Source organism: Dipodomys ordii, unplaced genomic scaffold, assembly GCF_000151885.1.
Source record: "Dipodomys ordii isolate 6190 unplaced genomic scaffold, Dord_2.0 Scaffold40, whole genome shotgun sequence".
NCBI classification, from domain to species: Eukaryota; Metazoa; Chordata; class Mammalia; order Rodentia; family Heteromyidae; genus Dipodomys; species Dipodomys ordii.
The window spans coordinates 4,314,933-4,336,951 of NW_012267256.1; the positions used below are offsets into that span (position 1 = coordinate 4,314,933).

The 22,019-nt window shown below is 45.8% G+C and overlaps 1 protein-coding gene across 1 annotated transcript in view; it reads left to right on the top strand.

Moving 5' to 3' along the window:
* The first annotated feature begins 561 nt into the window (after window positions 1-561).
* The window catches only part of LOC105987189 (guanine nucleotide-binding protein subunit alpha-14-like), a 68,518-nt gene continuing 47,060 nt past the window's right edge, over window positions 562-22,019 (top strand). The window contains exons 1-5 of the mRNA XM_013018389.1: window positions 562-618; window positions 1,763-1,885; window positions 6,660-6,757; window positions 6,993-7,114; window positions 12,336-12,520. Of these exons, the coding sequence (XP_012873843.1) occupies window positions 562-618; window positions 1,763-1,885; window positions 6,660-6,757; window positions 6,993-7,114; window positions 12,336-12,520 (585 nt within the window). The remainder of the gene's footprint in view (window positions 619-1,762; window positions 1,886-6,659; window positions 6,758-6,992; window positions 7,115-12,335; window positions 12,521-22,019) is intronic.

Below are 22,019 nucleotides of genomic sequence, written 5' to 3' on the forward strand. Positions count from 1 at the left end.
CTTTTTTTTTTTTTATTGAGACTAGGTCTCCCTATGGAGCGTGGTTTGGTCTGAAGTTGCTTTGTAGCTCAGATTGCCCTCAGACTCTTCAGTCTTCCTACTTCAGGCTCTCAAATGCTAGGATTACAAGTATGTGCTACTATACCCTGCTGAGCTGTGTAATTCTTTTCAGGATTAGTTATAATATTTACAAAGATCTTTAGAACATAAAATTACAAGTGAATATAAATCAAGGCCAACCATTTCCTGATATAAAGTAGTTAATACTCGGCTAAGTAGTTATATTGAATTTTTAAAGAAAACCGCATTTATAACAAATTATGGAAATTTGGTTATAGAGATAAATAACTCAAAGTTAATTTGGACTAAAAGCCTTGACTCACTGCATTTGAACTCCTAAATGCATCTACGACAAACACGAAGACTTCATTATCTTTGATATGTTGAGTTCACAAAGCAATTATACACAAATTCTTGATGGTTAAAAATTATTAGTGGCTTTGTGGTTTTGCCTGATGCGACAACTACCCACAAATCAAGTTTAGACATAAAAATGCGTTCATGGTCAAAACACAACGCTTAGATGACAGAGAATACCAGGATGTATGTAGGCCTTCGGTATCAGTCAGAGTCTGGTTCCAGGGCCCCTCTTGGATATCATAATCTGTAAATGCCCTACTTAAATGATGCCATCTTTGCATTTGACTTGCACACATCACCCTATGATCTTTGCATCTTCTATAGCTTACTTATAGTATCCAAGACAATGAAACTGCTATGTAAATACTTTGTGTATGCTGTTGTTTGGGGGAATAATGACAAGAAAAAGGTCTGCTCATATTCAGAACAGAAGCAGATTAAGAAATGCTGCATCCATTTGATCTGGCACCCACTAATGAGAAGAGCTGACTGCTGGGAATTACTCTTCTTGCCTAGACAATGAAGGCTGCCTATTAATTTAAAACGATCAGCTTCAAACATATAATCAATCAAAAAGGCAATGGCATCTCTTGAATTGTCCATTGTTCTTTTAAATTCTCAAGTTTTCTATAGGGCTTCATTTCGGTTCGTCTTTTTTTTTTGTCGGTGGTGGGGCTTGAACTCTGGGCCTGGGCGCTGTCCCTCAGCTCTTCAGCTCAAGGTGAGCACTCTACCGCTTGAGCTACAGCACCACTTCTGGTTTTCTGTTTGTTTATTGGGGATAAGAGTTTCATGGACAGGTGGACCCATTGCAACAATGAGATGTACAAGTCCTTATGTTGTCCACAAATGAACTTAACAACTTTGGTGGGGGGTAGGGGGGAGGATCGGGTGGGGGGGAAGGGATGGGAAGGGGAAACAAAGGAGGAGGCAGCAATGCTTGATAAGAAATGTACTCGTTATCTTGCCCGAGAAATTGTAACTCCTCTATACGATATTCTCACAATAAAAAAAGAAAAAAGAGAAAAAAGTTTCACAGACTTTCTTGCCTGCCTGGCTTTGAACCATAATCCTCAGATCTCACTCTCCTGAGTAGCTAGGATTACAGGCGTGAGCTTCATCTTTTTTTTTTTAATTTCAAAAGTCTTCTATCAATTTCTTCTGTTCAGAAAGTTGCCAGGAACCCTGTCTCCAGCGGTGTCCGGTTCAGTGCTGCCCAGAACGTCACTTTGCCTTCCTGTGGGAAGAGCGGAGGCCGGGAAGGCACTGATTGTGATGGGGCCTTGGGGACCGAGTAGACTGGAGTGATTTTCATTTTGCCCTGGAAACTGATCGCCTGCAGGAGAATTTTATTCCTGTCGAAGTGAAATTGGAATGCAGCTGGACACGATGTCAACTTTTGCCCATTCCAGTTTCAGGTAGCGCGCAGACTCCGGGCATCAACCTTTACAGAGTACTGGTCAAAGTGCGTTTGTCCAGTGTCTGCACTGGCCAGTCCAACTGAATGCCTAAGAATCTGCATTTTAACAAGTCCCTGCCTCTGTCCCCCACCTCCTGTTACTGCCCGCTGGCGTCTGCTTTGCACTTGGATTGGGAATCATTTGGAATTTCCCCAGATTTTTCTCTCGCAGACTGGCATCTTTAGAATGACAAGCACTGGGGCAGGGGCACGCACAGGTGCAGAAATTCCCACTGAGGTCTGCTGCGCTTGACACCCAAGGTCAGCCAGTGGCCCCATCGAAGGTCAACCCGAGTTGGAGAGTGCCAGGTTAGGGCAAGTCACCGACACTGTGGTCTGGGCAGCTGAGAACTGTTTGTGTTTAAACACAGGGTCTCACACTTGCTCAGCTGGCACACTACCATTTGAGTTACACTTCTAGCCCTGGATTTTTGTGTGTGTATATGTGTGCTGTTATTGGGGCTTGAACTCAGTGCCTTGGTGCTGTCCCTGAAGTTTTGTGCTCAAGGCTAGTGCTCTACCACTTCAGCCAGTTCCACTTCGGGGGGGGGGGAAAGGGGGAGGAGGGGAGGGAGTGTGTGCGTGTGCGCGTGCACGCACGCTTCCTGCCCATGCTGGTTTTGAACTGTAATCCTCAGATCCTAGCCTTGTGAGTAGCTGGGGTTACAGACATGAGCCGCCAGTGCCTGGCTTTTTGTTGGTTATTTTTGAGATAAGAGTCTTGTGAAAGGTTCTGCTCAGGGTGGCCTAGCCCTGCAATCCTCCAGATTTTAGCCTCCTGTGTAATTAGGACTCCAGGTGTGAGCCAGCTGTGAAGGAAACTTCCTTGATTCATCTATTTCCATTCCACGAGAGCCCTGGTATGGAACTGAAGTCTCTCAGGGTCGATGGCACCAACTTTGGAGTGTCTTTTCCTGGAAGAGAGCAGCCCATGCGTGGTCAGGGTGAGGTCGCTCTGTATATTGGACAGATCCTCCGACCAGACAATGCTACCCTTACTGCTTCCCAGCTCGGTCATCGGCTTGCTGACAGGCAGCAGTGTGTGTGCATGAAGATTTGTTAGGCCCCACTGTCTGCTCGGTTTTAGTTTCCAACGATTATCTGGAAGTAGAGAACCTGGTGGTCAGATCAGATGGAACGCTTCATCCTCTCCTCCCAGGATCCCAGCAGTGTGGCTGCATTTCTGTTTTAAATTGCTTTTTCTTCTCTTTACATTGCACCCTGCGACCCTGAGTGAAAACTGGCTTCTTTTCAGGGCTTTGGAAAATGCCAAAAACAATGCTGGTGATGGCTCTGCCCATCTGAGAAGCTTGCTAGCTCCTTGCTTTGGTTCTCAGGGAAGCAGACTATGTGAATGTGGGATAAATTGTAGAACAATCGGTTTTCTGTTTGGACATCCCTGGTCAGTTACTCGCTGAATTCATTTTGCATTGGCTGCTATTCCTTCCTGGTTTCTAGAAGCTTCTGTTCCCTGCCTGGACCCTTCTTGGTGATTTGAAATGAAGTTTGGAGCTTCAGTCTCACATGGCTTCCTCAAATCTCAGCAAGCTTGGAATTTTATCACGAAGACATTTTGTTAGCCCTTCTGTTAGGATCTCCAGCTCAGCTGTTTTGTAGCTGGATAAGATATGTGTGTAGAATAGAATTTCAGAATTCTCTAGAGAGGGGATAGACAGTGGAGAGAGAGGATTTTTCTTTTAAGGATGTGAAGGAAAAAGGACAATTTTATAAAAAGAGGATCATTTGTATTTCATTGTATTTTTATGTTTGGTGCTGGTCCGGGGACTCGAACTAATGTCCTGGGTGCTGTCCTTGAGCTTTTGTGCTCAAGGTTAGTGCTCTACCACCTGGAGCCACAGCTTCACTTCTGGGGTTTTATTTGGTGCTTAATTGGAGATAAGAGTCTCACAGACTTTTCTGCCTGGACTGGCTTCAAACCTTAATCCTCAGATCTCAGCCTCCTGAGTAGCTGGGATTACAGACGTGAACCACCAGCACCTGGTGGACCATTTGTATTTTCTAAAATGTGATACTCAGATCAGTGGAAATAAGCTGTTTTTAGTTGAAATTGCCAGTTTTATATATCTTATTACATTTAACTTGGTTAGTCATAGAGAGGGATACTAGTCTTTTCACCTGTGCCATTTAGGTCTCTTTTTGTAGCAACGTTATCTAAATGACAGATGAGTCTCAATATGAATTGTAGGGGGATATCTATGAATTATATAAGGAGTTATATAAGGACATAACAAGAGTTATCTGACAAATATCACATGAGGATGTGACAGAAGTCACAGTGTTGGTACGCATGAGAAACACTGATTGAGTGACAAGCCAAGAGCAGGGAGCTGTCAGTCGTGCAGGGCCAAAGACACAAGCCCAACCCCTGGCAACAGGAAGGTGTAAGTTAAAATGCCCATTGCCTTCTATGGCGGCCACAGCGGAGCAGTAAGCTCTGTATTTTCCAATTAACCAGTGTTAAGTGTCTCCTATGGAAAATAACTCATGCTTAGGTGAAGGGGTTGAGGGGAAACAAAAAGATGGAGAGCCCAATGGACAGTAAGGGACTTGGGAGGGTGTCCATGCCCCCTACGAAAGGGCTGATGGCAGGGAGGGCCAGGCAGGGCTGTGGTGAGCCTGACGCTGCTCAGTGCGCTTCACCCGGGAGTGACGCGCTGAGTTTATGACAGAAGGCCGTTGTGGGGGTACTGACGAGCACGTTCCTCAGAGCGGGCTCTGCTCTTCGCTGCATTCTGTGGCCATCGTACGTCCTGAGCAATGCGTCCAGTTGGTGATGTCATTGCACGAGCCATAGGTCACTTTCTCCAAGCTAGAGGTCGGGCTGCCACACACAGGGGCAGGGCCTCCGTCCCTTGCTCCTCCACGAGGTTACCTGTACAGCATGAGATGGCTCTGAATTCCGCAGGCCATTCTAACACACCGCTGTCTGTGTATCGGAACATAATCACAATAGAAAGAAACGTATAGTAAAAATATTGGGAGATAAGAGATTTTCAGCTCTAAGTTTATGAGATGAGCTCTGTGGACATGGTCCTTTGTTGACTAGGGTGTTGGTAGGCAATACAAGACTGTCCTTAGAGCAATTGTTGATCTTACTTTCATGAATCAAAACTGAAACAGAGCCAGGGGTTCGTAGCTCATGCCTGGAATCCTAGCTACTCAAGAGTCTAAAGATTTGAGGATTGTGGTTTGAAGTCAGCCGAGGAAGCAAAGTCTGTGAGACTCTTGTCTCCAATTAACAGCCTAAAAACTGGAAGCAGAGCTGTGGCTCAAAGTGGTAGTCACTGTCCTTGAGCACAAAAATTCAGGGACGACGTCCAGGCCTGGAGTTCAAGCACCATGATGAACACTCCCCCCGGCCCCCCAAAAGAAGCTAAGTAGAGAAGAGCCATTTCCCTTATTTATATTTAGAACAAAATCTAGAAGCAGGATTATCATTTTATTCCTCCTGCTGCTTTGGCTCCAGGACGGAAAGCTCTTCAGGGCCTGGCCTCTAGGGGGCTGTCCGGGGAACCGAACACCAAAACTCCCGGTTACATTCTTCCTTTCCTGTGAATGGAGAAGCTGCTCCTGGGCCATGTTCTGCTTTGCTCCCCACACCTGCAGTTGTCGGGATGGTAGTGGGGCTCACCTGCTTATTCATTCCGTGGGCTTCTTCACAAAGACCAGCAGGGCAGATGCGAATCCTCCAACCCAAATCACCAGAACACTCCACGCTAAAAGTCCTAGCCCTCAGGTTTTACTTCTCCTGAGTAAATGCATAGCTGCATGCTCATTGTTTGACGCGAGGAGTTTCTGCTCAGAACAGGTGTAGAAATGTGCTGCCAGGCCTTAGCTCCAGCTTACCTGGTTCCTGGGGTCCTTGTCAAAGCTGTCCTCAGGGAAAGAATGATGTCACCCCCGACTTCTGCCTGCTCCCATTCGGAAGGCGGAGAGGAAAATCCTCAGTGCTGGAATCTTAGTGCAGGAGGAGGGGTGTGTGGCAGTATCGGTTCTTGGGGGAGTTGTCCAGGGCAAATACAGCCCGTTGCATGGTGCACTGTGGGAGGTATGGAGATCATCGCAGACCGCTGGAAACGCACGTCCAACCCCCGCAGGCTGAGGGGTCTGCAATGATCAGTTTATTCTTTGATTCTTTTATCTGGAAAAAGATATATACATATATATGTATGTATGTATATGCATTTCCTATGAAATGAACCAAACAACAAAAATCAATAGCCATTTTATTTAAGTCTGACGGATCTACATTCTTGGGCTGTGCTCAGCTTAGTACTTTGTGTTCATATTGCTTAAGTTTTACTCATCTGATTCCTTGGCTCAGGATAGTTGGTTTGGGATTGTGTTACTCTTTTGACCAGTATTGGTTTTGTTTTTAAGTTTATTTTTTTCTTCTTCTTATAAAGGTGATGTACAAAAAGTTTCAAAGTCAGGTGAAGAGTCCATCTTTCTTTTTGGACAATATCACCTTTTCCCATGTGCTCTCCTGATTTTTCCCTCTCGTCCTCCCAAAGAATATTTTCAAGCTGTGGTATTTATTTAAATACATTTGAATCTTCTTTTTGAGCTCAAAAGCACTCTGAACATTTTCTCTTTTGAAATACTCCAAGTCCAATAGCCCTTAAAAAACGATTCCTGTGTTTGATGCTGGTGGTAGGCTTAGCGTCCGCCTCTTGTAAATGAATAGCCCTGCCTTCCAAAGGGCCCTGGCGTAGAATTTTGAGCTGTGTCTTCAGCGATTTTTTTCTTCTCTTTTCAGAGCCAAAGTCAAAGCTTGTCTCGAAGTGGTTACATAATGCGGCGTTTGCATCGGCTTTGCTATATGTCAAATGTTGAAATATTGATGTTGGCTTGCGGGTAATGTGATGGATCAGAATAAGGCAGGGCAGGGACTCTGGGGGCTCCTCTGGCCTGGGACTTTAGACAAGATCGGACTATGTAGGGCAGAGGCGAAGAGAGCGCTCTGGGAACCCAACAAATACAGACGAGATTGACAAGGGAAAAAAATCTAAATTAATTTTGCATAAACTGAGGCATCCTCGTGAGTCAAGTCTGGAGAAATGTCCAAAGCAGAGTGCTTTTGTACTTTCAGACAAAGAAGGTTGCGCGAGGGAATGGCGGGACGTGGGCGTAGGCAGCCGGGCACAGTGGTTCTCGGGCTGCTACCAGCGATGGACGGGGTTGGGATGTATAGAAGCCAGTGGAGGATGAAAGGTACGTCCGAGCTGGTTTATTCAGTGCTCTGAAGCCTCAGCCTCTGTCTCTGTGATGCAAGCTCTTTTCCATCCTTGCTGTGAGAAGGGCATTCTTCCAGAAAGGACCTCTGTGGCTTGGGCATGAACAGAGGGTCAGGCCCAGATAGCCTTTTCTGAAGCTCTAGCTCCTCAAGGGGTTTCAGCCCGAAGCGGTTGGTATACCAGTTGGACATGCTTTGCCTTTATTTTTCAATAAAAACTTGCACATGAGGGTGAAGGTGTCAGGCAGCCAGGAATCATCCTTGAAGTATCTCTCCTGAGGGTGACCAGTGTCATGTCATTGTCGCCGTGCATTTCCTAGCTCGTTTTCCTGAGGTGGTCCACGGTATAAGGCTGATAGAGGAAAACGGTGACGCCTTCGTGGATTCCATCTCCTCCTCTGTGTGTGGGGGAGGATCCTGGAGCTTGAATCCAGGACCTCCCGTTCTTGCGTAGCGTTCTCATTCAAGGATGGTGCTCAGTCACCTGAACCACACCTCCACGTCCAGTATTTTGCTGGTTAATTAGAGGCAAGAGTCTCTCAGATTTGTCTGTCAGATCCTCTAGTCTTCGCCTCTTGAGTAGCTGGGATTGCAAGCATGAGGTACCGGTGCCTGGCCACTCCCTCTTTTAATGGGTGAGAGCCAGCTATGTAGCCCCCCCCCGCCCCGTTTTTGGTCTTCAAGCCTTGTCTTTTTTTTGTGGGGGGCCCGGTCGTGGGGCCTGAACTCTGGGCCTGGGCGCTGTCCCTCAGCTCTTCAGCTCAAGGCTAGCGCTCTACCACTTGAGCCACAGCGCCACTTCCGGCTTTTTTCCTTTTGCTTATGTGGTGCTGAGGAATTGAACCCAGGGCCTCAGGCATGCAAGGCAAACGCTCTACCACTGAACCACCTTCCCAGCCCAAGCCTTGTCTTTTCACTGGATATGTCCATTTGCCACCAAGCAAGGCGGCTTTGTGCCGCTGGTGTGGTATCCAGAGCACTTTGAGGGCTCAGGGAGCCTGGCCACTGAAGGTGGGGTGGAGAGGAAGGAGGTTCTTCCTAGGAATTGTCCTATTGCGGTGAACCCTGAAGGCCAAGACATTGGCTGATGTCTGTGTTTGCACCCAGCCTGGGCTTCCCGGACTCCTAATCTTGGAGATAAGCAGACCCCACCCACCTTTTCTGCCATTGGGGTGGGATCACAGTGGGGCTGCTTGTGAAGACTATCACCTGTCCAAATATTCTCCCTTGGGTTCCCTGCAAGGTCAGCCTGCAGCCCGGCAGCCCAGCTAGGGTTTAGAATTCAGAGTGAGGCTGCAAGCTGCAGATCTGTCCCCACTGGAACAGCGCAACTGCATCCTTCCTTATATAAACCAGACTTCCTTCTCTTGGTGTTGGAGCCTGCCATTGCAGGCCAACTGAGTGAATCCCGGTTCTTTTTTCTCACTGTGTGAACTTGCAAAGACTAGAGAGCCAGTGGGAGTTGCAGATTTCCCTTGTGTAAAAGGAAGGCAGTGCATGGAGTAAGTCTGTCTCATCTGTGCCTGTATCACGTGGTTCTGATGACATGCAGTTAAAAATGAAGACATTCAAGTCAAAAGAAGTGCCCCCCCAAAAAAACCTGCGTGGTGCAGCTCAGTTGCGGCTCATGAGCTTTGGGTCCCAGGTTGCTGCCAGTTGTGTTTAAATCAGTGTGTGATCTGCGGAGTGCTGCCCTGCCCTTAACTGTATGAACGCTGGCCTCCCCCAACACAAACGGTGTCCCTAAGGCAGAGGCCAAGCACTGTGCTGAATGGAAGCGATCCAGACCATAGCTGACTAGCTGAGCGCCGTCGAAAGGCTGCCTGTCTCCAGCGGAAGTCGGGCAGCATTCTGGGGGAAATGAAGCGAGCGTCTGAGCACTTACTGATGAAGAGCCAGGAATAAGACTGAGCTTTTGGTGGGCAGTATAATGTGCACAACAGTAATTTTCTGGGACAGTCATATAGACCACGACACACAGCTATTCCGACTTACGGATGCTCAGATCTGCTCTACCTGTGAGACAGCACACCGGAGTGATTTAAAGATCCTCAACCCTTGGCGTCCAGAGGAGCACCAGTGTTCTTCCTCTGTCCCACGCAGACCCCAAAGGCCCACTGTGCCTCAGAGAGTGGCTCTGAGACTTGGAGGAGATCATTGGATAGATTGCCTGGAACAGACGGGACTCATATTTTTCCTTAGCAGAACTGTGAGTCACCTAGAATGGGTCATCAAGAGTAGGGACTCTTTGAGATTATATCTATCTATATATATATAATTGTTATTAAGGTGATGCACAGAGGGCTTACCATTTCACAAGTCAGGTAACGAGTACATTTCCTTTTTGGACAATGTCACCCCTTCCTTCATGTTCCCATAATTTCCCCCTCCCATCCCTGCCCACAAGTTACATCGTGCATTTTCCACATAGTGAGCATAAATAAGGCTTCTTGTAGGCCATTGCTGTGGTCCTTTATGCTATGGTTAAACTCTTTTGACCCACACAGAGCACAGAGCGCTTGCGAGAGAGGACTGGCACATCTTATTATCTCACAGGATAGTGCGGACGGTTAAAACTGGGTGAATCGGTTTTAGCAACTATTTAAAAGATAGCTGATGTTATTCAGCCGTAAAAGGGAAGGGAATTCTAATACATAGCATAGATGAACTTCAAAGAAGTTATGTTTCGTGAAATAAGCCAGACCTAGAAGAACAGATTTTATAATTCTCTTATATGAGGTGTCAAAAGTAGTCAGCCTAGCTAGATGCTGGTGGTCTACACCTGTAATCTTAGCTACTCAGGAGGCTGAGATCGGGAGGATCATGGTTTAAAGCCAGCCCAGACAGAAAAGTCTGTGAGACTTTGTCTCCATTAACTAGCAAAGATGCTAGGCTGGGGGCGTGGCTTAAGTGATAGAGCACCAGCCAGGAGCAAGGAAGTGAAGCGGATGGGAGGCCCCAAGTTCAAGTCCTAGTACTGGCCGGCCCCTCCCCCGCACCCCCCCCACCACACACATACACAAGCCAGATGAAGACAGAAAATAAAGCATGTTTTCCTAGGAGCTTGGAATAGAGGGATGAGCATTCATCTTGCAATTATACAGAGTTGAGTTGTACAAGATGAATAGTTCTGAAAATGGGTGTATAACAATGTGAATGCACTTAGCTAACTTAATATGCTTGTGAGAGTAGTTGAGATGACATTTTACCTTATTAAAAGAAAGAAAGGTGAGTATGAAGCAGGTCCCAAGTACAAGATAGTGTCCCACTCACAGAGCGCTATGGGGGTAGAGCGAACCTGGCCCCGTCTCTGAAGGAATCTACAGACATGCGTTAAACGAAGTCATGGTAGGAGGGAGTGTTCAGAGATGTTCAGCGCACCCCGAGTGCCAGGACTCGGCCTGTTCAGTGAGACCACGCCCTGCCCAGAGCACAGGAGAGCCGTAGGGAGACGGCCCATCCAGGAAGAGAAACAGCATGAGGAAAGGCAAAGTGTGGTGACGTGGAGAGTGTGTGGCAAAAACAGGCGGTGAAGACCACCAGGCCTTCTTGTTCACGTGAAGGTGCTCTGTCTTTCTTCCTGGGCAGAAAGGAAGCCATTGTGCTAAAGATGGAGAAACAGATGGAAGAATAAGTGTATGTTTTGACAGAATCAAATGTCCTGAAGGAACAAATACTAAAATGCCCCCTCCCGGTACCAAAGCCTTGTACTTTTGCTCATGGTTGGTGTTCAACTACTTGAGCCATTTCTCCAGTCTAGCATTTTGCTTGTTGATTGGAGATAGTCTCCTGAACTTTTCTGCTAGGCTTGGCACCATAGTCTTCCAGGTCTCTGCCTCCTGAGTAGCTAGGGTTATAGGCTTAGAGTTTTCATCTGAATTGAGTCTTTGCAACAAAAGTGTCATTGGAGATCTACAGGCTACAGACTTACGTCTAGATTGTATCATGGTATCAAACTATTATCAATGTGCTTCATGTATCTCTTCTGAAAAAAATGTCTTTATAAGAAAAATGTAAAAAGCGTTTAACTATGGTTTTTATGTAACTATGAGTCACCAAAGTATTAGAACTAAGTTTGACTATAATTGTATGCTCCAGGAGCTCTGTTGGGTCAACGAGAGATGGCTGAGAATAAGATATTTATAACTAAATTATTTCCTATGGCATAATTTTTGCTTGCATTATGGCAAGATCTTCATGAAGTCCCAACTAGGATTTCTTTTAATGTAATAACGTAATTACATACTGTTGGGCATCTATTTTTATGTTATTTATTTTTCTTTATTTGTTGTATAGATGATGAACCTGGGGGGGTTTATGGTTACTAAAGTAAGGTAATGAGTGCATTTCTTTTTTTGGGTCCAGACGTGGGGCCTGAACTCTGGGCCTGGGCGCTGTCCCTCGGCTCTTCAGCTCAAGGCTAGCGCTCTACCACTTAAGCCACAGCACCACTTCCGGCTTTTTTTTCTTTTTGCTTATGTGGTGCTGGGGAATTGAACCCAGAGCCTCAGGCATGCAAGGCAAGCGCTCTACCACTGAGCCACCTTCCCAGCCCCAATGAGTGCATTTCTTTATAAACAGTTACCCCTCCCTCATCTTCTCCTGCCTTCCACTCCCCGCTCTCCTCCCCCTCAAGTTGTAAAGTTCATTTCCAACGTAGTGTCTAGTGGGTGTCATTGTTATAAAGTGCAGCTATTTACAGTACGCCCCTTGAGTCAGTTTAGTTCTGATATTGTTTCTCCTTCATTCTAACGGGAAGAAACTTCACTGTGTTGAGTACCCATCAGCCTGGACTGCTAATACAATCTTAAAGCAATACTTAGCTTTGGAAGTGAGCCGTGATTAGGACATATGTTCAAATCATGGTCGTCAGTCATGTTTATCACTCTGCCACTGAATTCTCGACACCTCCACTGCAGTTTCTACTCCCTTTCCAAGCAGTATCTCAGTCTGAGAGAAGTGTGGTTCTGGTGCCGGATTTCCCTGCATGGAGAAGGGTTGGGAGGCCTTTCCTGGAGCTGGGGATGGCACTTCCCTGCAACCCAGACCTGAGGGAGCAGGCGCCAGGGCTTTGTCAGGTCCGCTCGCTAACCCGGCGCCGTGTACAGATGAATCCCGCCCCAGGTCCTGTCTCAGGTGTCCTTTTGACATTGTGCTGGCTGCTGTGCTTTATGGGTCTGTCTGTTTTCTTATTTGCAGGAACTGGTGAGAGTGGGAAAAGCACCTTTATCAAGCAAATGAGAATTATCCATGGGTCTGGTTACAGCGATGAAGACAGGAAGGGCTTCACGAAGCTGGTCTACCAAAACATCTTCACTGCCATGCAGGCCATGATCAGAGCGATGGACACCCTGAGAATACGATACGCGTGCGCACAGAATAAGGTAAGGCTCACAGGGCTGGCTCTGTCTGTGAATGTGCCCCTTCCCATGAGGGTCGGTGGTCAGAAGATAGCGAAGGCTTTGGGCATATGCCAGAAACTCTTGAGCTCAGCTTCTGGGATGGAGGTAGCTGAGCGGAGTGTGATGGATTTAGAGTCCAGAGGCCATAGTTCTGTGAGCACAGTCTGGATGCCGTGTGACAAGCAGAGAATAAAAAGCTTGGGCAGTGATGACGGAGGTTGATTATTTTAGGCACTAGAAAAGGAAGACGTATCTGTTGCCCCTTTCGGCCAAGAGACCCCGTTGATTTCTTTACTGAAACAGTGATTTATAGTGGCCAGCTCCTGAAGAGTTTCCAGTCATAGGAAACATACCCATGAACGCAGCGTAGATCACTTGGTGAAATCTGGGTGATTGGGTTTTTTGTGTTGGGAGCTGGCCCTTCTTGGAAACTAAGTGATCGTTCCCAAAAGCAATCTATTTGATGTCCCTGTGAGCAAAGTGTTGGCATGAAGTAAGAGCTGGTGTGAGGTTGGCATTTGTTTTCCTATTACTCCTGGTTGTTTACAATAGGATATCAGAATGCAAATGCACAGGAAAATAGGATTGTCTGATTTTATTAAGAATCTAGATGAGGGCTGGATATGGTGGCACATGCCTGTAATCCCAGAACTTGAAGGCTGGAGGTAGGGGAATTGAAAGTTTGAAGCTATCCTGGACTACATAGCAAGACACAGTCTGACAGCGGGTGGAGAGAGAGTTTACTTAAAATGATCAATACCAAGTCATGAAGATAAACAGAAAACCTCTGTATCAAATAGGTCTGTTGAGAAACTATTAAAAAAATGGTGCTGTCAAGAGTGTGTTTGCAGGGCTGGGAAGGTGGCTGTGTGGTAGAGCGCTTGCCTAGCATGCATGAGGCCCTGGGTTCGATTCTTCAGCACCACATACACAGAAAAAGCCAGAAGTGGCGCTGTGGCTCAAGTGGTAGAGTGCTAGCCTTCAGCTGAAGAGCTGAGGGACATTGTCCAGACCCAGAGTTCAAGCCCCACTACTGACACACACACAAAAAGTACTTTTGCTCAAGTCTGTAATCCTGGGAGGCAGAGTTTTGGGGATCATAGCTCAAGACCAGCCCTGGCATAAAAGTTTTTGAGGCTTTATCTCAGCCAGTGGCTGGGCACAGTGGTAGCTGCCTGTTTTCCCAGCTGTGGGGTAAACAGGTTGGGCTAGCGATGCGCTTGTCATCCCCAGTGAGATGGGGAAATACAAGTAGGAGGACCATGGAGGCCCAGGGAGGCCAGGACACAAAGGAAGGTCCTATCTGGAAAATAATAAACACAGAGAAGGGAGCTACAGACGCTTCAGCGCCAGCATGGCAAGTATGAGGACCTGCATTCAACCCCTTGACTGCCAGAATAAACAGTCCTATCAATAATGATAATAGTACTAATAATAGCAACTATTATTATTTTGCTGCTAGAATACCAGAATTGGGATGAGCTTCCATATAGACAACCTTACATGAATTGTGGTGTCATACTCATATATATACCTACACACATATGCATACACACATATACACATATACATGTATATAATGGCAAAGTTTCAAAGCAGTCAGATAATTAAACCTTTCTATTTCTCAGGGACTAGCAAGTATAGGAAAGCACAGCATACCTTTTTAGACCCGTTTTAGACATACCTTGACATTCTGTCTACCATTCCCACCACTTCCTCTTGTCTTGCCTACAGTTTCAACCTTGAGCAGCATTAGGCTGAGAAGTGTGTGTGGACAGTATTTCCTCTGGTGTCAGGAATTCTCACGTGAGTGGTGGATCAATACTGGGCCAGGGAGTGATTCTAGAAGCCTGCTGACGACCTGCTCACCCACTGCCTTTTGCGTCCATGCATGCTCCTTTTGCATTAAATATTTTTATTGTTATGAAGGTGATGTACAGAAGGGTTAGTGTTTCATAAGTCAGGTAACGAGTACATTTCTTTGGGGGCAGTGTCACCCCTTCCCTCGCTCTCCCAGTTTTTCCCTCCCATCCCCACCCACAAATTATATGGTTCATTTTCAAACATAGTGTCCAGTGAGGACCGCTGCTGCATTTGCTCACCCTTGGCCCCTCCATTTCTGTGCTCCCCTCTTTTCCTGAAGAGAGATGTATGAACAAGCAAGACAAAAAGGAAAGAAGGAAACTCTGATGTCCATTTCTTGGTGTTCATTTTGATAGGCATTGTGCTTCTGTATTCTGTAAGTATCTGTATTCTGTATTCTATAAGTATCCTCCTCTGTTCTCTCTGTGTGTGAATGCCTAGTCCTATACGTCAGACATCATGTTCCCATGTATCTCAGATCTGGCTTCCCATGCATGCTCCTTCTTGACAGCTACAGTTCATCTTTCCTCCTGCTATGTCACAGAATGCGAGATGAGACTTTCTGGGGAGATGGCTTGTAGAGAAGAGGCCTTGTAGGAACGGCATGGAGACTTCAGCTCATCACCTCCGCTGTTGTAGGATGTATTTCGTTTACCGCTCACAGTGGAGTGCCTGGGAAGTGTGGAATCCAGGGATGGATTTGTAAACAGAACTATTTATTAAGAAGAAGGAGCCCAAATGTGTGAACCGGTTCTGCTCACCAGCTTTGCTCGTCAAGGCCTTGGGGTTTCTAAGTTTTTTGTTTTGTTTTCCTTGTTTGTCTTCTGGAGGTTCACTGCATTTATTGATAAGCTTTGACATTTCACTGCTTTCTCCTTCTTGGTCCATTCTAGAGCTTTTAAAGAATTAGGTTTTATCTTTTAGTGGTTTACTAAGGGATTTACCACTCAACACGCGAGTTCATACGTGCGCAGCATCTTGGTGACTATCACTCTTTTTTTTTTTTTTTTGTCAGTAGTGGGATTTAAACTCGGCCTGGGTGCTGTTCCTGAGTTCTTTTGCTCCAGGCTAGTGTGCTTTGCCTCTTGAGCCACAGCGCCACTTCTGGTTTTCTGGTGGTTAGTTGGAGATGAGAGTCTCACAGACTTTCCTGCTTAGGCTCCATCCTCAGATCTCTGCCTCTAAGTAACTAGGATTATAGGCGAGCCACCAGTGCCTGGCCACTAACACTTTTATCCCCTTAAAGCTTTTATATAAGGCATCTCTAAGGTGTCTACATACCTGCATCAGTTCCCTAGCACTGCTGTAGCAAAGTACCTCAAACTGGAGGACTTAACTATGTATATAGTTGTTTTTTGCCCATCATTCTTTCCTCTGGAAGTCCAAAATCAAAGTTGACTGGTGCCAGTAAGGAGGCATCGAGAGATAAGCCCACTTCCGGCTTGTGTCTTTGGTTCTGATCGTTACTAGGAATCCCTGTCAGCTGCTCCTTTTACACCAGTCACTCCAGTGTCTTCACCTGCCGTGTTCCTCTCTCTGGGTCTGTCATCAAATAAGGACACCTGTCATTAGATTAGGACCCATACTAATCCAGGGTGACTCAGCTCAGCTCAATTACAGCTGCGAAGACCCTGCCTCCAAGTAGTGCTTCATCCCAAAGTTCTGAGTGCCCATGATTTTATGGGCACTACTCTCGGACTTGGTTAGTCTGCTCTGGGGTTCATATCTACCCCGGGGTTCACATCTACCCCGACCGCAAATATGACTCCATCCTAGCCTCCTTGAATGACTGCACTCCTTTCAGCATCAACTCTTTAAGTTCCAAACCCAAACTAAGCATCTGTCAAAAACTTGCCAATTACATTGGTTAGGCAGGAGTGGGCCCGTCCTTTGGGGGGCAGGATTCTTCTCTGTGCACAACCTAGCAAGCCAGGAAACAGATTAGTTGTCATCACCTCCTCCCCTTTCTCCTCCTCTTCCTCCCTCCCCCACCCCCCACCAGTCCTCATCATCCCTGGCTCCATTCTCCATTTCAATGTGGAGAGTCATGCTCCAAGCCTCTTTCTGACACGCAGCAGGGGGCTGGTGATTGGGGGAGAGGTAGATAGTTGAGGGGAGAGAAAATAAGATTGGCTTGGAAAAATCTGAGCCCTGGTCATGCTTCCTCTGTGGATCTAGGGTAGAAATTGAAAATGTGTGTTTAAATCCCAAGCCCAAAGTCCAGGAACCCCATGTTAGTCTGGTCACGCACTCCCCGCCCCCCCCATAGGTCAAGTGGAGGCCAAATGGTGAAGGGCAGAGAAGGGGGATTTATTATGAGGCAGCTCATCAGTACATGTTCAGCCGTCTTCAGGGTATTATGGACATTGGGGCTGGTGCTGAGAAAGGAATGCTGCAGAGTTAGAACAGTTTTAAGTCACAGGTGTGGCTGAGGTCACTTAGCTCAGCATTGGTCTCTGAAGGCTGGCGTGCGGTCTGGCTTCTGGCTGTTCTCTTCTGGGGGAGGAGTTTGCCTTTTGCTACAAGATGCTCATTGGTGAGAACTGTTCTTCATGGATTCCATTGCCTCCAACAGGGAGTGATGCAGAATGAAGAATGCAGATGCAAAGAGGATGGGCAGCCGCAGGGTGCCCAGTGGTTACTTGATTCATAGGCCCAGGAAAAGCATCTTTGCTGTTGCCTCTTAGAGAATCAGCAAATTGTTTCTATAGCAGACCAAGAGATGAAAGATTTCTGGTCCTGTAGCCCTTCGGCCCCTGTAGCATGGAAAGCAACCATAAGCGATAATGTAATAACTACAAATGAGTATGGCTCACTAAATTCTATTTACAAAATATAACACTATTTCTACCTCATGGCCAGAGAAAAGTTCATTCGGGCAACAGTGGGTTTCTGTGGATTGCTTGCTCATCTGTTGGAGGCAGACAACACATATGCTTGCTACTTCTTGAGCCAATCAAATGGCACCCCAAAAATACAAAGGTAGTGTTGGTTCACAAATAAAAAACAGACTTATTTCTTCTGCTCCTAGTTACTTTGATCCATCCCTTCCCTACTTGTTTTCTGTGGGCTGTTCTAATAATGTTTATGTGGGCTGGTTCTAATTGCCAATATAAAACTGTAACAAAGTACCATGCTTAGTTCATACAATAATAAAATGATAAATGTTCGAGTACACTCAGTAGTTAGCTTAAGAATCATGCTATTTGCTCTCTTCTTTACAAAGTACTGAGTATATTGAAACACTTGATTAGTTAAGTCAGGGATGAACAAAACTTTAACCTCATGGTAGTGACATTTTCCCTTATTGCTGAGTAGGTCAGTTCTTGTGCTGTGCTATGTGTGTGTAGGAGAGATAGCTGGGAACACTTTCTTAAAAATATGCAGAAAAGAAGAGTTATTTTCAGTGGTTATTGTAATAGTCAATGAGATCATTGTTCAGCTAGGTTGTTAAAATATTTGCTTATTTCTTGACAGATTGCTTGGTAAAGAAAATTTATTGTAAAGTTAAAGAGAATTTATTGTAAAGTTAGTTTAGTGGTTGGTTTTAGCCAACATGTGTTTTCAGCTAAAAGCCTTGATGAATTTCTTATACCTTGCCTGATTTTTTTAAAAGGTGATTCTCTGGTGTGCACTGTTTAATTTTATGGATGTGTCTAAGGCTGTGTTACGAGCATATGTTAGAATTTATGACTTCTTGGATCAATATCATGAGGCCCATGCTCAGCAGCAGGGCTGTTAGCTTAGTTTATGGATGTCACAAGAGCTTTGCGGGTTTTTTTGTGCTACCGGTGGCATCTTGAACTCAGGAAGTGCTCATTAAAAGCTGTCCTGAATTGAAGCAAATATTTTGTGGTTGTGCAGGATCTTCTTGGATGATTTAGAAACCGTTTCCAGGGTAGGGACCATCTCTGACTTCTCAAAAGCCTTTTAGTTCTGGATCCAGGGATCTCTAGGAAAAAAAAAATCTGTGTTTTTGGAAACCAGCCCTGCCTTCTTCTCTGCCTTCTTCTAAGTGCTTTGAAGGGTCCTTCATTTGTGTCAGATTTGCATGTGGCTCGCCTAAATTGAATAATAACGGCTCATCACAACCACAAAAATGATCTGAAGGAAAACCAGGGTGAGGCGGGGAGAGTTAGTAATGGAACAAAACATTCTTTTCCCTGTGCTTCCCTTTCTGGCAGACAATTTAGAACACAGTGCTTCCGCGGTGTGAGCTCTCAATTTCCCTTCAGGGTCCCCTTTCTTTCATCCAAGGTTTCTCCTGGACTTTAAGTCCAAGTGACGCTAAGGGCTTAGGCTGTCCAGCAACTACTGCTCCACGAAGGATGGAGTTTTGGAGCTACGTGGACTTGTAGATGCCTGTTGGAAGGTCTGCAGGCCTGGTGTGTGGGCAAATAGTGCCCCATCATTCCGTTTCCTGGAGGCCCTACTCTGCCAGTGGCTGGGACTCTCCATCTCAGAAAACACCTTGGAATCATTTCTGAGGCCTTCATGCTGATGCCGGGGTGCCATCTCCATGGTCTGGAGTGTAGCCTGAGCCTTGGGATTGGTTTGTAGATACTTCCTGGGCGGGGGGTCGGGGGGAAGGAGGTTCTGATTGGGCCAAGATGGATCACCGCAGACATTTGTCCTAACGTAAAGTGGAGGTGTTCAGTTTGGAGTCTGCCTTTCTAGCAACTTTTTTTTAAAGCAGAGGGAGACTTCTGAATCTTGTCTCTGGAATGACCAAGTTAATGTCCATCCGAGAGTCCATGGAGTGGGCAGCTGTAAGGGTGTTTGTTTTGTTCCGCAGGGCTGGGCTGGTTCTATCAGATGACAGTCACCTTGCCAACATCTCCAGGTGACATTCTGGGCTGTGTAGCACGATGCCAAGAGTAGCCCGGGATGGGGTGTGGGCGGGAGCAGAGGAAGGGACCAGGCCTCATTCGCTGTCGTTAGCATCACTGGAATCTTCTCATTCTCCTGTTCCGTAGAACTTATAATACCCTTCGGATCTGCAAAAGAATTAAGAACACAGGTTATGTTGATAACAGGTCCAATGTGTAGGCTTTAGTTAGGATAAACTGGCCTGAGGTTTTATTTTGTAAGTAGAGAAATTACATTAATGAAGTAGTTAAATGATTTTACTCTTCATTCATAGATAGTATGCATAAATAAATGCATAGATTTTATCTATCAGAGAGATGAAAGGTAAGCAGAAAACATCTGACTTCATATTTATGTAATGTAGCCTGGTATTTATGGGATGGGATCAAAGAAAGGTTTTGCTTATAACCCAAGTGACGTTTGATGATGTCTCATGTCTGTGTGTGCACATGATCATACTTCTATCAGTCAGTCATATCTTCCAGCTTAACTTTTAGGTCTTAGAGGTTGAATTACCAGGAGAGTCTTAAAAATCCCATACAAGGAAGTCCATCGGAGTGCAGTAAGACTGGTCAAGTTCCGTCACTTAGAGTAGAAGAATTTCCAGGGCTTCGAGTATTTTGAGGATCTTTTTCTTTTTCAGTGACATCTGTTGAGAGATTGTTTTCCCCTCTCTCATTTCCTCATCTGATGCGAGCAGTCGGCGTCTGCTGATTGGTGACATCAAGGTCAATGCTGTGATGTTGGTTGTCACCACGTCAGCGGGTTCCATGGCAGACCATGTCCTCAGGCCCTGCTCCCCAGGTCCTCTTGGGTGTTAACGATCACATCAGACATTTTTCTTTTCTCTCTCCACTGAGAACTTGCAGGGTTCTACTTGGAGTCACATGATCAAGAACTCTGTTCTCCCTTAGAATCCCTGTCCAGGAGCGTTTCCATTTACCCTCAAGTTCTCTGCCTAGTCTGTTTTCTTTAATGTGAAAGTACCATAATTAGAGCTTGAAATGTACAAGTTTAGACAGTGAGTGAGAATAGGATGATAAAGAACTCCCCCTCCCCTTCAATAATTGCTGTCCCAACTAAGTCTGGTTAGTCATGAGGCATTCAGTCTGAATTGGGTAATGGAGAAGCTTTGGGAGCCAATAAGATTGGTTTGGCCATTGAACTATTCATGAAATTTGTGGACATATGAAGTTCTTCCCATGCCTGAAACCTAAGTATGAAGTGACTCCAAAGAAATGCTTTTAAAACTGGTAGCCGCGGCCAGTGTCATATACCTGCAATCCTAGCTATTTAGGAGGCTGAGATCTGAGGACTGAGGTTCAAAGTCAGCCTGGGCAGGAAAGTCTGTGAGACTTTTTTTTATCTCCAATTAATCCCAGAAATAAGCAGGAAGTGGAGCTGTAGCTCAAGTGGTAGAGTACTAGCCGGGAGCAAAAAGAAGCTCAGAGTCAGCACCAAGGCCTAGAGTTCAAGCCAAGGTCTGGCGGGACAAAGAACAAAGGTCTAGCAAAGCCGGAAAATTCAAGAGGTTACAACAATGGAGAAAATAGTGTAATCATTGGTGCATTTTTTTCCCCCATGCATTCAAGTCAGCTGAAATATTTGCATTAGTTTAAATTGTTACGTTGATCTGAATTACACTTGATGGTCTTTTCAATTACACTTAGCTTGATTGTCACTCTGAAGTATAATAGGCAACATGTAAAACTCGCTACCGTTGAGAACCCTTGAATATTAGAATTCCTTTTGATTTCCCAAATCGTCGCAGTAGTGGCTCCTGTGGCACAGCTGTCTGCAGGATTTCCACTGGCGGAGGGGGGCGGCCGCACGGGCTTCTCGCCCCTCCCCCTCGGTGGTTTCTCTGATAAATGAAAATATCTACCAGGAGGAACTTACCTCCTTATGGTTGGTTGGTTGGCTTGGAGTCCCGCCAGGAGATTCAGGTGTTCATCTCGCATTACTGAGTATGATAGAGGTGTAGGTATTTTTGTTAACTGGTTAATAAAGTCTGTGGTAGTCTCCTATACAAAAGACCCTAGAAAGAATCCTTTCTGCACTAAAATATGTGGATTTTTGTTTTTATTGGTCATGGGGCTTGAACTCTGGGCCTGGGCACTGTCCCTCAGCTCTTCAGCTCAAGGGGAGCACTCTATCACTTGAACCACAGTGCTACTTCTGGTTTTCTGGTGGTTAATTGGAGATGAGAGTCTCTTAGACTTTCCTGCCTGGGCTGGCTTTGAACCATGATCCTCAGATCTTAACCTCCTAAGTAGTTAGGCATGAGCTACCTGTGCATGGCTTAAAATATATGTTGAAGGTAGTGATGTGAAGGAGGGGAATATAACTAAATCCAACAGAAGCAGATGGTTAAAAGGTTTTTGTATGGTGTTTGTTTGTTGTTTGTTTCTTTGTGTATTTTTTTTCATCAGAAAACCTACTTTTAGAGTAAAAAGAATCATTCACTAAAAGCCCAGAACAGTTTGCTCTTTCCACTGTCATTTTTTAAAGTTTAATTTTATTGTAAAGGTTAGGTACAGGGGGTTACAGTTACATGAGTAAGGTAATGAACAGTGTTACCCCCTCCCTCCCTTCCTCCCGCTTTCCCTCCCCCGAGCTGTACCGCTCGTTTCCAATGCGGTGTCCAGTGGGTGCCACTGTTGCTTTGGCTCACCCTTTGTCCCACTGTTGCTTTGGCTCACCCTTTGTCCCACTGTTGCTTTGGCTCACCCTTTGTCCCACTGTTGCT